This window comes from Lactuca serriola, chromosome 7 (genome assembly GCF_051521515.1).
Source record: "Lactuca serriola cultivar US96UC23 chromosome 7, Lser_US96UC23_V15, whole genome shotgun sequence".
In the NCBI taxonomy this organism is placed as follows: Eukaryota; Viridiplantae; Streptophyta; class Magnoliopsida; order Asterales; family Asteraceae; genus Lactuca; species Lactuca serriola.
In genome coordinates, this window is record NC_136414.1 from 175,489,167 (window position 1) to 175,503,990 (window position 14,824).

Here is a 14,824-nt window from a genome sequence, read left to right on the forward strand (position 1 = left end):
GTTGAATTTGTAGTTTAATTTAGACATGTGTGGCTGATTTCTTTATCATTTATGATTCTCAATTCTTAAGTATTTGTTGTTAGGTTTTAATTTACACTTAACTTATGTTTAATATCTAGTAATCTTTGATTTGATCTTAATTATGTATTTTATTGGTTCACTTTATTCACTTGATCAATGAAATAGGGTTCTTATCAATCAAGTTATAAAATTCATATATGTTCTATGATTTGATGTTAGTAACATGCACTTGATTGGTTGTATTTAGATCAAAATAAGTGTAATCAAAGATTAAATGTTCATAATCACAAGCTTAATAGGAATGTTGAACATTGTTGGTAATTGTTGCAAGAACTCAATGTCATTTAATGATTTGATGCAAGAACTTATTTGAAATGAAGCAATTAAATGAAGTTTTATTTGAAGAACATGTTTTGAATAAAACACTTTTGTCAAGTTAGATATTAGAGTTTATTAATATCTAAATTACCAACCTAGATTAAACATGAGTCATAACCATATTACATCTTTCAACATAATACATATATAGAAATCAAAATTAGAAATGTATTTCTTTTACTAAATTTTGTTTTCAATCTTATTTCTTTATGAATTTCAATTTTAGTTCAAATATAATCCCCGATTATAATATTGTTTGTATAATGTGTGAGAATATGGCTAAATAAGGAGTCCCGTATTCCTATGGACTGACCCTTCTTACTCTATACTATCTTAAATGTATGAAGTAGCAGTGATTTGAGTTTTATTGTTATTATTTTATCTCATTATTTGTTGGTTTGACAGCCAAACAAATTGGCATCGTTGTCGGGGATACGGTAGTACTAATTGTTTATGCCAAGATCTTTTCGCACATGTATACCTTTACCAGTTAATTTGGAGATAGACAAATCTGCAAAACAAAGAAGGAAGCAAGCCAAACTTTTAAAGAAACAACAATCTAGAGCTTCTTCATCAAATCCATCAACCACATCTTCACCAACATCCCAAAATACCACCCACCATCTTCACCTTTACCCGTATCTGAAGCCTTTATCCTTACTCCTGCCATGGGAGACAACCATGGCCAAAATCCTCCAAATCCACCACCTGAACAAACCTTCAGACAGCGGGCCACTCAAGATGTCACCTAACAACCTTTGTGCATTAATTACCCTGCAACAATAAACTTTGAACTCAATTCTAGACTCATCCATTTGTTACCTTCATTTCATGGTCTTGAAATGAAGATCCACACAAATTCCTTAAGAATTTCATGTTGTTTGTGTGGGTATGAAGCCACATGAAGTTATAGAAGATCAAATCAAGTTAAGGGCATTCCCCTTTGCTTTACAAGATTCAGCTAAGGAATGGTTATATGACTTACCACTGGGGTCAGTCACAACATGGAATGAACTTGCAAGGATGTTTTTGAAAAAATATTTTCTAGAAATGAAAGCTTTATCTTTACGTAGAGAAATAATTGGTATCAATCAACAAAAGAGAGAATCCTTGCATACTTACTGGGAACGGTTCAAGAAATTGTGTTCAAGATGTCCAAAACATGGGATTTTAGAATATCAGTTGTTACAATATTTTTGTGAAGGAATGTCATCTTGGGATAGGAGATTACTCAATGGATCAAGTGGTGGATCAATACCTGATAAAACTCCAACAGAATTCAGAGCTCTTATCAAGAACATGGTAGAAGAGTCAAAGCATACAATTCAAGAAGAAGAATGGTACATTGATGCACCAAGAGGAGTGAAAGAAATTTCTACCCCAAAGATTGAAAGCCAACTGTCTGAGTTGACTAAAGTAGTGATGATGCTAGCAAAGGACAAGGGTGTGCAACCACCAACAGTTAGACCTTGTGGTATTTGTACACAAGTTGGACACCCCACTGCTATGTAACCAATGTTACAAGAAGATGTAGAGCCGGTTCAAGCTATGGGATTTTCAAGTCAACATCAAGGAAACTTTCAGCCAAGAAGCAATCCAAATTGGCATCAACCCAATGCCAATTTTCAGCCAAGGCTACCACCTTATCAACCAAGCCCTCCATTTCAAAACCGGATGCATCACCAACCAAATTATCAATCACGTTTCCAACCAAATCAACCTCCTCATCAATCTCAATTCCAACCTCAAAACATGCAACAAGGAAGTAGTTCAAGAGGATTGGGAATGTCTTTGGAAAACATTGTCAAGAGTTTAGCTACAAGTACTCAAACATTTTAAAATGAGATCAAGGCGAGTATCAAGACTTTGGAATAACAAATGACTCAAGTCACCACTTTTGTGAGTAAGTTGGAGTCACAAGGCAAACTACTTGCACAAACTGAAAGAATCCAAAGCATAGTGCATGTGCCATCACTTTGAGAAATGGCAAAGAATATGAAGGTCCTAAGATGATTGAAGAAGAAGAAGAGATGGAGCTAAAGAAAGAAGAAGAGAAGTCAACAACACCTTCAAAGCAAGTTCCTATTGAAGAAAAAGTCACTCCTCCTCCATTTCCCACAAGGTTAAGCAAGTCAAAGCATGAAAGGAAAGGCAATGAAATCATGGAGATGCTTAGAAAGGTTGAGGTAAATATTCCTCTTATTGATGCCATCAAACAGGTCCCTAGATATGCTAAATTCCTTAAGGAATTATGCACATCTAAGAAAATATTGAAAGGGAATGAAACTGTCAAAGTGGGTGAAAATGTATCTGCAGTGTTACAGAAAAAATTACCTTAAAAATGTAAGGATCCGGGTGTTTTCATAGTTCCTTGCAAGTTAGGTAATCTTCATGTTCCACAAGCTATGCTAGACCTTGGAGCTTCTATCAATGTTTTGCCATATTCTATTTTCAAAACCTTAAATATCGGCACATTGAAGAAGACCGGGGTAATCATTCAATTGGATGATAGATCTTTAGTACATCCAAAAGGTGTGCTAGAAGATGTGTTAGTCCAAGTGAATGAGTTAGTATTTCCAGCAGATTTTTATGTCCTTGACATGGATGATGACGACTCACCAGATTTAAGCTCAATTCTTCTAGGAATAACCTTTTTGAAAACAGCTAGGACAAAATTTGATGTTGATGATGGTACATTATCCATGGAATTTGATGGAGAGGTGATAAATTTCAACATCAATGATGCTATGAGATATCCAAGTGATGTTTCATCTTTGAATATTATGGATGTCATTGAACCATTAACCAAAGAGTGTTTTGATTTGTCTAATCTTGATGTGTTAGCTCTCATTTTAGACAGGAATCTTCAAAAAGGAAAGAGTGGAAAAACATGCCAAAATATTTAAAATTGATGAAGAGATTTTGGAAGTTGTATCTTGCATGGATGAAAAGAAGAAAATGAGGTTTGATGTTCCAAAGCTGAAATTACCGATGTCTACTGAGAAACTTGTTCGTTCTATTGTGCAGGCACCGAAATTAAAACTCAAAACTTTACCCGAGCATCTCAAGTACGCGTATCTTGGAGAGAAAGAGACTTTACCAGTGATCATCTCCACAAAGTTATCAACAAAAGAAGAAGAAGAGCTTGTCACCACCTTCAAAGAGTATAAGGAAGCTATTGGGTAGACTATAGCCGACATCAAAGGGCTAAGTCCTTCACATTGCATGCACAAAATCCTTATGGAAGAAGATTATAAGCCTTCCCGAGAAGCTCATAGGCATTTGAACCCTCCAATGATGGAGGTTGTGAAAAAATAGATTTTAAAGTTGTTGAATGAGAGGATGATCTATCCTATATCGAATAGCAGGTGGGTAAGTCCAGTCCAAGTTGTACCTAAGAAGACAGGTATTACCGTTACAAAGAATGACCAAGGTGAATTAGTCCCCACCCGTGTGCAAAACGGGTGGAGAGTGTGTATAGACTATTGCACACGGGTGGAGAGTGTGTATAGACTATTGCACACGGGTGGAGAGTGTGTATAGACTATAGAAGACCCAATTCCTCAACCTAGAAAGACCATTTCCCACTTCCCTTCATTGATCAAATGTTGGAAAGATTAGCGGAAAAAATACACTATTGTTGCTTGGATGGGTATCCGGTTTCCATCAAATACCTGTTGCACCCGAGGATCAAGAGAAAACCACTTTGACATGTCCCTTCGGAACATTTGCATATAGGCGGATGCCTTTTGGACTTTGCAATGCTCCCGCCACTTTTCAAAGGTGCATGATAAGTATTTTTTCGGAGTATGTTGAGGAGCTCATTAAAGTTTTTATGGATGATTTCACAGTTTATGGTAATTCTTTTCATGAATGTTTGGCCAATTTGAAAAAGATTTTGCAAAGATGTATTGAGACCAACCTTGTTTTGAATTATGAAAAATGTCATTTTATGGTTGATAAAGGTCTCATACTTGGTCATGTTGTGTCTTCTAAGGGGTTAGAGGTAGAAAAAGCAAAAATTGATGTCATCAAGTCTTTACGTTATCCCACTTGTGTTCGTGAGGTATGCTGGTTTCTTGGTCATGTAGGATTTTATAGAAGATTCATCAAAGATTTTTCCAAGATATCTCGTCCCATGTCTGAACTCCTACAAAAAGATGCAGAATTCGAGTTTCCAAAGGAGTGCAAGCAAACTTTTGATCAGTTGAAGAAGTTGTTAATATCAGCACCAATACTTTAATCACCGAATTCGAGTTTGCCTTTTGAAATCATGTGTGATGCTAGAAATCATGCAGTTGGTGTAGTTTTCGGGCAAACAAAAGACCGAGTTTATCATGTCATTTATTATGCTTCAAATTTTGCACAAGCCAATAACTCAACAATTGAGAAAGAATTGCTATCTATTGTCTTTGCTTTAGAGAAATTTCGTCAATATTTGTTAGGTTCTAAAGTGATTATTTATTCTAATCATGCAACTATTAGATATCTACTTGCAAAGAGGATTCAAAGCATAGACTCATTCGATGGGTATTACTCTTACAAGAGTTTGATATTGAAATCAAGGACAAGAGCGGAAAGTCAAACCTTGTAGTTGATCATCTTAGCTGGATTGTTTCTACCGATGAATCGACTCCCATTCATGATGCATTTCCCGATGAGAAATTATTTTCAGCAAAAGTTGCCCCATGGTATGCCAATATTGTGTACTACATCGTCACAAATCAATTTCCACCAGATTTGACTCGATGACAAAAAGATAAGATCAAGAAAGAAGCCAAGAGGTACGTTTGGGATGAGCCATATTTGTGGAAATAGTGTGCTGACCAAATGATTAGATGATGTATGGATCAACATGAGGTACCTTCTATCTTAACATTTTGTCACTCTTATGCTTTTGGAGGGCATTTTGGTCCTCAAGGACTGCAAGAAAAATATTAGAGAGTGGATTTTACTGGCCAAGTATTTTTCGTGACTCTTATGTGTTTTGTGCAAGTTGTGATGAATGTCAAAAGATGGGCTCTTTAAGATCAAAGAATCAGATGCCTCTTAATCCCATTTTAGTTTGTGAAATTTTCGATGTTTGGGGCATTGATTTCGTGGGACATTTTCCATCATTTTCGGGTTTTATTTATATTCTTTTAGCTGTGGATTATGTTTCCAAGTGGGTGGAAGAAAAGGCTACCCGTACTAACGATTCAAAAGTTGTGATATATTTCTTGAAGGCTAACATCTTTTCCAGATTTGGTGCTCCAAAGGCCTTGATCAGTGATCGTGGTACACATTTTTTCAATCATATGCTCGGGATTGTTTTGAAGAAATATGGCGTTTCTCGTAAAGTCTCCACAGCATACCACCCACAAACAAATGGACAAGCCGAAGTGAGCAATGGACAAATCAAGGGTATTTTGGAGAAAACCATGAATACAACAAGGAAAAATTGGAGTACACGACTTGATGATGCTTTGTGGGCGTACCGCACTACATACAAAACTCCAATTGGAGTGTCTCCATACCGCATTGTTTTTGGAAAACCATGTCGATTACCCATTGAGTTGGATCATAGAGCCTATTGGGCGATCAAGCAGTTCAACATGGATTTAAGTGAATCGGGAAAGAAGAGGAAATTGGACATACAAGAACTTTAGGAAATCCATAATGAAGCCTAAGAGAATGAGGTTCTTTACAAAGAAAGGACCAAAGCATACCATGACAAGATTATTACACGTAAGGTATTTCAAAAAGTTCAAAAGGTAATACTTTACCATTCTCATTTTAAATTGAAGCCTGGTAAATTAAGGTCCCGTTGGGTGGGACTATTTGTTGTAACTAATGTCTTTTTTATCATGGTGCCATAGAAATCACAAGTGAAAAACCAGGAAGATCTTTAAGGTAAATGGCCAATGTTTGAAGCCTTATTATGAAGGATTTCAAGTCAAAAAAGAAGAAGTGGAGGAAGTAATGGATCCAAAGTACCAAGATTGACAATTAGATGAGGTCCAAGTCGAGCCAACGACATTAAAATGGAGCGGCTAACCGGGAGGCAACCCGGGGGTATTTTTGTCATTCTTATTTCTCCATCATATTTTCTTCGTTTACAAGTTTCCAAGTTGTTTCTCATGTTTAAATAGGTTTAAAAATCATTTTCCGAGCAGTAGTGGATTCGCGGATTGCAATTTCCAAAAGTGAAAAAATCAATTTTATTGGCCTTTACAGAGGTTTACACGGCTGTGTAAACTTTAGCCTAAGGTTTACACGGGTCATGTAAACGCATGTTCCAGCACAGATCAGTCGTACCATTTACATGGCCGTGTAAAATTTGCCTTATAGTTTACACGGTCCGTGTAAACGTAAATTACGAGCTGGACGATTTTAAGCTTGAAACTCGATTTTTTAACTCATTCTTTTCATCTTACCTACGATTCTTCTCCTCCCTACTGCCCCCTTCGAAAAAACCCTAAAAAATATTCCATCTTCTTCAATTTTGAATAAAAAATAAGCTCCAAGGTATGAAATTCTTCTCATTTCTTCATCTTCTTTGTCTTGCATCTCAATTTCACCCTTTCAAGGCCGATTTACGGGATTTTGAGCAAACACTAGAATTTTTGAATCTCTAAATCTCGACCTAATGTTTACAATTTCTTATAGGATAAGCTTGGGGAAAGCATGGGGAAACATTGGACATCACCCTACCACCATTTTCAAGCACAAATTGGTATAATTGTTCCAAACTCTTTACTTGTGCATATAGTTAGATTTTGGGGTGATTTTTGTGATATTGCTAGTTCTTGTGCATACTTTAGAGTTCAAAAATTACCCAACATTTGTGTGCAAAACTTTGTTGAATTCATTTGGGCAATGGCTTCCCATGGAAAAACGGCTAGCATTGGGACTTCACATATGGGTGGTCAAGAGACCTATGATGAACAAGACCAACATTACATGGAAAACCCCTATGAATTTGTTCTTATTTTTGAGTCCAATAAACAAGAGATGTTGTATGAAAACCTTATTCACAGGGTAAAGGGGCACAAAAATTTGTGGACATCCAAGCCATCAAGGACCTTCATATCTTAAAGGTGTCCACAAGCTCTTTAAGAACATTGGTTGGGAAGGGTTATTGAATCTCCATGCTGTGAGCTATCAAACACCCATGTTGGAATTCTTGTCATCCATCACTTTCGATTACCAAACACACATCCTCACCTTCCGTTTGCTCAATCCATCCCATAGAATTCATGTTGATACTCTCTGTGATATTACTGGTGCTCCAAAAGCAAAAAGGGATGTATATACAGCAAGGGGAAGAAGAAATGTTGTATTTGAGCAAAACTGCAGGGTTTTGGAGAAGCATCTCTTGTGAATACGAGTTTCAATCAGGTACAACAAAGGCTTCCAGTATCATTCATCCGGTTCTTAAAGTCATCCACCAGATTATTACTTCTTTCCTGTTTCCTCAAGAAGAGATTAGCAAGGCCAACAAGAAAGAGTTGGAAGTCTTATGGTGCATTATTAACAAGCCCAATGAAGTTCCTCACTTTGGGTGTTGGGTAACTCAGAAAATGCTCAGAAACTCCTTGAGCAATGGTGGTCAGCTTCATTGTGGAGGCATGGTTTCTATTATAGCTGAACATCTTGGCCTCCATTTACCCAACAATCCAACCAATATAAATCCGGGCCGTACTCGTTTGTTACTTGATGTTATGGAAACCATGCATCTCTTTCACCGTAATCCCAATGGGGATGTTCGTTGGACCGTCGATGGAAAAGAATATCTACGCATTGACAGCCGAAATAAGAAAATATTAGCCTTGACCAATGACATCCCATCTACCCATTGCCACCTCCAGTCCAACTTGGGTATTACTGCATGTGACATCCCCATTTTCACGGCCAGAAAAGACTGATTTTTTTTTTATATTAGAGTACCTTTTTTAATAAAAATGTGCGGAATTTGTTCCTAGTGAAACATGATAGATACGTTATCAAGGCATTTCTAAAGAAAAGTATTTTTATTCATTTTAAAACATTTGGAATGTCATCATCAATACAAAAACATAAGCATAAACAAAATTTACAATCATTATCACTAGTGATTTATATCTCCATAATCTCTCAGTGTAATGTGACTTCATATCAACACCCGTGATACAAATAAACTGAGTGGGTCAGGTTGGGAAACCTGGTGAGTACATTGGGTTTTCAACACACAATTACCCATCCTCATTATCTTCTTTACTCTTAAGGATCTACCCTAAAAATCAGCTATTTCTCATTCATTCATTCCTAAGGATTATCCTAAGGAATAGGTGTGAAGTCCATCGTTGTCAATGACACAGCTGTCAAGCACAGCTACTAGTTCTATTACATAGGCGTAGCTGCCAGAATTGTGACATTCTATGTGAGGCGCAACTGCCAGTATTGTCGTTCGAGCACAGCCGCCAGGGTTTTCCCGTTTATTGACAATATCATTTTCGAGAGTCCACTTGCAATACATGTCAATGGGTTTTTAGAGTACACCTGTGAACACACCGTTCACAAAACCTATAGGTTGTGAGCCTGCTAGTGTTCCACTGGACTGTCTAGAATAGTTCGTGGTTGTCATCCATACTCTGCTAGATGACGGGGCCAACATTTGGGAACAAAGCTTCTCATATAGTCCACCTCTCACCATTACCTCATGGTCTATATCGCCTCTCAACTCATCATCCAACTCATATTTCATCTACCCATGTTTTACCCAACATTTATGTAAATATAAATAGATATACAATTTAAATCATATAAAACTTGTATAAAATCATTCATCCAACATAGATAGCAAGTATACAGATAATATGCACACATAACACGTAATTTATATAAAATACTTCATATCTATGTGTAAGATAAAAGGGACCATGCAGTCACATGAAAAGGTGGTGAGTCGGCACTCGGACAACACTTCGTTACTTTTAAAACAATTATCTCTTGACGAAACCTAGTATCATTACCACTAGAGTTTAGTCTAACGTTTGACGAGACTAATTAACAGTCTAGCTATTATTACTATTATATAAGCGTTAAACAATACTTATATAACCCATAATAATAGCCCAAATACTCCTTATAAGATCCTAATAACATTAACATATTGAAACATAAGCTACACTAAAGATAGGGTAGACAGAGCTCACTTACAGCGGGTTTTCTCGAAAGTCGGGCTTCGCTAGAGCTAAGGGTGTTACCGGGGCGGTTCAGTTCGGATAGTAATAAAAATTTGAACCATCACCACGGGGCGGGTACCTCATGTGCACTAACCGAAACCGAACCGAACCGAACCGAACCGTATAAAGGCGGATAACCGCGGTTCGGTTCACGGGTACCCGCTAAATATAAAAAATAAAATACAAGAAAACATAATGTAGAAGTATAAAACAGGAATTGTCAATCATGATTTTTGTGTGGGATATGGCTAACACTTCAATGGAAATGAATAAATTATATATATATATATATATATATATATATATATATATATATATATATATATATATATATATATATAAAGCGGTTTGGTTTGGTTATCCGCGGATACCTAAGTATCCAAACCAAAACTGACCCGTTGATATCCGGTTTCTTCAGTTTTGTTTTTTTTTTCAGTTTCGTTTTTCTTCGGTTTCGGATCGGCCGGTTTGGCTCGGTTTTTCGGTTTTGCGGTTTTTTTGCACACCCCTAGCTGGAGCAGCATTCCCGAGTCGAAAGGCTCTTTTCTCAGGGCTTTGGGAGCCTTGGGGCTTCCTTCGGGTGCTAGGGGGTTTACCTAGGCTTAGGGGGGGATTGGGAGCTAGAGAGTTTAGAGGGAGAAAGAAGAGGTTGGAATGGTGTGAAGAATGAGGGAACTCGACACCTCTATTTATAGGTTGGAAAATAGCTCTACTCGTCGAGTAGGTCCTCCTACTTGTCGAGTCCATGCCACATGTCACCTTTCTGGTGGCTTGCCTTGGGGAGATAGCCTTCGTCCACATTCAGCTACGTCACCCGATTTCACACAGCACCCTGCCGACTTCTAAACCCCGTAACATTCACGTATGAGCTTCACTTTCGACGTTTTTTATATCCACGCGTAGGTAAAATCAAGATCTACAACTTTCATTTAGACTCCTTTGACTAATTCTCAACCGATCTTAAATTTAACAATACGAGAAGATTATACTGTTAAATGTCTGCGTAAAATTCGTAACTTCTACATACGGACTCTGTTTTTGTCCGTCTTTTTACCATTGAGTTCCTATTAATGAGATCTTCAATTCTCATTTAGGATGCGTAGGCCAAAAACCGCTCGAACTAAAATTCGAGTTTCGGGCAATGCACTACTAAGCCAAATCTTAGAAAATTCATAACTTCCTCATACGAAGTCAGATTTGGGTGTTCATTTTTTGTATGTTCTCGGTTTAACATATACTACAACTTTTGTTTAGATCACTAAGGCTAAAAAGTACTTTATCAAAAATTCACTATTTACGTCTCCCGATGCCATGCTAGTTTTGCCGTAAAACTTCGACGAGCCATAACTTCTTCGTTGTAACTTGGATTTTGGCATTCTTTATATGTATGGAACCCTTGAGACATATTCTACAACTTGATTAAGATTAATCCTTCTAAATAATATTCCATTAAAAACTCATTTTTGACGTTCATTGTCACTAAATTGACTAGCCCGGATTTGCGGGAGTTACATAACAACCCGTAGACCTCCAACCACCACTCCTACCCCTCTTGCTCAAACTACAACTGTAGGTGCTTCCAGCTCGTCTTCCCCCATTCCTTTCCCTGAACACAACCTTCACATGGGAGAGTTTGCACGCTTAGACCATCATTATTCGAGCCTCCGGCAAGAAGTAGGAGAGATTTACACGGGTGTTGCTGAAATCACTTCCGAATTTCAGGACTACCGTAACCTTCAAGAAGAGCGTTAGGCCCAGCAAGAGCTACAATGGGCTGAACAAGATCAGCGATGGGTTGCTCAAGAGCAACACAATCACAATATCCATTTTTTGATCAATGACCTTCACCGAGTACTTGTCCTTCCCACGCAGAAGCAACCATCTGATGGGTTTATACAAACAGTCCTATGTGTGCATGCAACCCTAGTTTGGATATATGTTTTCACTATTAGATACACAACATTATGAACACATGAATAAAACCCTAATGTAGCTTACTATTTTCGAAATTCATATATAAGGTTAGATCACATACCTCATGTTGTTATATTGCAATAACAACTTAAATCTTCAAACCCTAAGTCTTTAAAGAAAGCACCACAAGTGTAGTGCCTCTAATGCTCACAAACACCACAAGCAATTGGAGAGGCTATAGAGAGAGAAGGGGAGAGGTAGAAATCGGCCTTGGGATCTTTTAGAATCAAGTAGACGAATTCATGAGGCCTAGGGGTCTTTATATTGGGTTGAGATTGGGGTTTCAGTCCTTATCGTTATCTAGTTTCTTGCTCACCAAGCAATCATAAGATAAGCCTTGAAAAACCCTTATCCTTTATCCCTTGGACGATTTCAAGGATGCCTTATCCCTTGAATTCGTCCAACCCATAACAAGGATAACCATTGCCCTATTTTGCAACTATCACATAATTACAATTCAGCCCCTCTAGTTTAATTAATTACACTTGTTTACAAAATTAATTCCTAATTAATTATTGACCAATATTAATTAAACAAATTTTATTTCTCCTTTAATATATTATTCTTATAACATATTAACAAATCATAATAACCTCTTTCTCTATTTAATTCTCCAGTCAAGTTGCTTTAGTGAAGGCAACCCAAAAAGGACCATGCACAACCGGGTCAAGTACTTACCAAATATGGTTACGGGCTTAGACACTAATCCAACAGTCTCCCACTTGGATAAGTCTAGTAACCACAAATGCAATGTACAACTCGATTAGCAATCGTAGCTCTCAAAGACGTTGTCGAACTTTGATCTTATCAGTAACCTGTCCTTTAGATAAGGGATCGTATAGTCCTCTGTTTTGATATCGTGCAGACAATCTCAAGAAACATTGTCATACTTATTGTCTAGCAATTAATTTCTCGATCTCAGATTTATTTGATATAGAACTTAATTGAACACATCAATTCAGTCTTGACCGGGCCCGACACATAAGTCAAATCAAATCATCGAGCGGCCATGATATCGCTTTTACCCTCTTAGGATAAAAGTAACAGATAAACTTCGACTTATATGCATTTACTATTCACTAATCAACTATACACAACAATGCGTTTTATGACAACAATTTACTGATGCGGTTTCGCATTATCAATGCACAACCAATTAGTAAACAATAAACCATATATCTTGGTTTTAAGACCATATGATATTATCGTCTTGCGATCACATGCAGTACATTCCATAAAGTGATTCCAGAAAGCGTGAGTTTATTCCAATGCTCAAAACTTGTTCATAAGCACTCATGAACGTTGTAACAAACCTTTGCTATGTCTAATACCATTTAGACAATCTACACACCAATTCATGACAGTCTTCATTCATATCTACTTCCAACATATGAACGACTGTGGACCATTTGAATAATTCGATTATTCTTAATAAACTTGATTATTCTGGAAGTCAAAACATGCAAAGTGAAACAATAGTTAAACAATAAACAAAAGACAATAACTTTACTCATAAATAATACTCCTTTATTTAATCATCAAATGTCAATTACATTTATCTATTAGATGTTTCTAAAACTATCTAATCTAAACTAATATCATCCTTCAGCCCAATGCTCTAGCATGCTGCAAGTGCTTAACCCTGCTCAGTCCCTTCGTAGGCGGATCTACTAGGTTATCTTTTGATGATATCCTTTTAACCAAGAGGTGTCCTTCTTCTACTCGATTACTAATAAAGTGATACTTTCTGTCGATATGATGAGATCTACCATGATCCCTCGGTTCCTTGGTCAAGGCAACCGCTCCTTCATTATCATAGAAAATTTCCATAGGCTCCTTTATGGCAGGTACAACTCCAAGGTCACCAATGAAGTTCTTCAACCATATCGCCTCCTTTGATGCTTCGCTCGCTGCAATGTACTCTGATTCGCACGTTGAATCAGCTACAGTTTCCTGCTTGGAACTTTTCCAAGTCACTGCTCCTCCATTTAGGGTAAAGACCCAGCCCGACTGTGAACGGTAGTTGTCGCCGTCGGTCTGGAAGCTGGCATCACTATACCCTCGCACCTTTAAGTCATCACTCCTTCTGAGGACTAGAAACCATTTATTGGTCCTCCGAAGGTACTTAAGGATATTCTTGACTGCAATCCAATGAGCTCTGCCAGGGTTCCCTTGATATCTACTGAACATGCTCAAAGAAAAGGCCACATCAGTGCGAGTACAAGTCATATCATACATGATCGAGCCAACTGCGGAAGCGTATGGTACTCGGATCATCTCAGCTATCTCGGCTTCGGTACTCGGACTTTGAGTCTTACTCAACTTGGCATTACTTTGTATCGGTAGTTCTCCCTTCTTCGAGTTTTCCATACTAAAATGTTTTAGTACTTTATCCAAGTAAGTATTATGACTAAGTCCAATTAGTCTCTTACTTCGTTCTCTCGTTATCCTTATTCCCAAAATATAGGAAGCCTCTCCGAGGTCCTTCATAGCGAAGCACTTCCCCAGCCAGGACTTAACCTCCTACAGAGTTGGGATATCGTTTCCTATGAGCAGTATGTCATCGACATACAAAACGAGGAAGCTAACTATACTCCCACTAGCTTTGACATATACACATGATTCATCTTCGCTTCGTAAAAATCCAAACTCTTTGACTTTCTCATCAAAGCAAAGATTCCATCTGCGAGATGCTTGCTTAAGTCCATAAATGGACTTCTCAAGCTTGCACACTCTATTGGGATGCTTCAGATCGACAAAACCCTCTGACTGAGCCATGTAAACATTCTCAGCCAACTTCCAATTAAGGAAAGCGGTCTTGACATCCATTTGCCATATCTCATAATCATGAAATGTAGCAACAACTAGCATCACCCTGATAGACTTTATTTTCGCAACTGGTGAGAAGGTCTCATCATAGTCACCTCCGGGAGTTTGAGTAAAGCCCTTCGCCACCAATCGCGCCTTATACATGTGTACATTCCCATCCACGTCGGTCTTCTTCTTGAAGATCCATTTGCACCCAACCGTCTTACATACGGGCACATTGTCAACCAAATTCCAAACTTGGTTGTCATACATGGACTGAATCTCGCTGTCCATCGCCTCTTTCCATTTTATAGACTCTGGGCCTGCCATGGCTTCCTTCTAGCTATTAGGTTCATCTAGATTTATTAGTGCACCATCACTAATATACGTGTCCCCTTCGGTAGTAATATGAAAACCATAAAACTGGGGTTGAACTC

General features: G+C 37.8%; 2 protein-coding genes across 2 annotated transcripts; both read left to right on the top strand.

Moving 5' to 3' along the window:
• The first annotated feature begins 2,408 nt into the window (after positions 1-2,408).
• On the top strand, positions 2,409-3,585 carry LOC145064573 (uncharacterized). The gene is made up of 3 exons (XM_079011995.1): positions 2,409-2,705; positions 2,748-3,119; positions 3,256-3,585. Exons 1-3 carry the CDS (start codon positions 2,409-2,411, stop codon positions 3,583-3,585), a joined length of 999 nt encoding a protein of 332 aa, XP_078868121.1.
• Positions 3,586-4,234: 649 nt separating this feature from the next.
• Positions 4,235-5,151, top strand: LOC145064574 (uncharacterized). Its single transcript, XM_079011996.1, has 2 exons — positions 4,235-4,465; positions 4,885-5,151. Exons 1-2 carry the CDS (start codon positions 4,235-4,237, stop codon positions 5,149-5,151), a joined length of 498 nt encoding a protein of 165 aa, XP_078868122.1.
• Positions 5,152-14,824: the final 9,673 nt, after the last annotated feature.

Excerpts from the sequence above, each read along its gene's own strand:
- LOC145064573 (XM_079011995.1), top strand. The coding sequence starts at position 2,409 with ATGATTGAAGAAGAAGAAGAGATGGAGCTAAAGAAAGAAGAAGAGAAG. Across the intron at positions 2,706-2,747 it reads CTGTCAAAGTGGGTGAAAAT|GATCCGGGTGTTTTCATAGT; the intron begins GTATCTGCAGTG and ends TAAAAATGTAAG. Across the intron at positions 3,120-3,255 it reads CCATGGAATTTGATGGAGAG|ACAGGAATCTTCAAAAAGGA; the intron begins GTGATAAATTTC and ends CTCTCATTTTAG.
- LOC145064574 (XM_079011996.1), top strand. The coding sequence starts at position 4,235 with ATGGATGATTTCACAGTTTATGGTAATTCTTTTCATGAATGTTTGGCC. Across the intron at positions 4,466-4,884 it reads ATCCCACTTGTGTTCGTGAG|ATATCTACTTGCAAAGAGGA; the intron begins GTATGCTGGTTT and ends TGCAACTATTAG.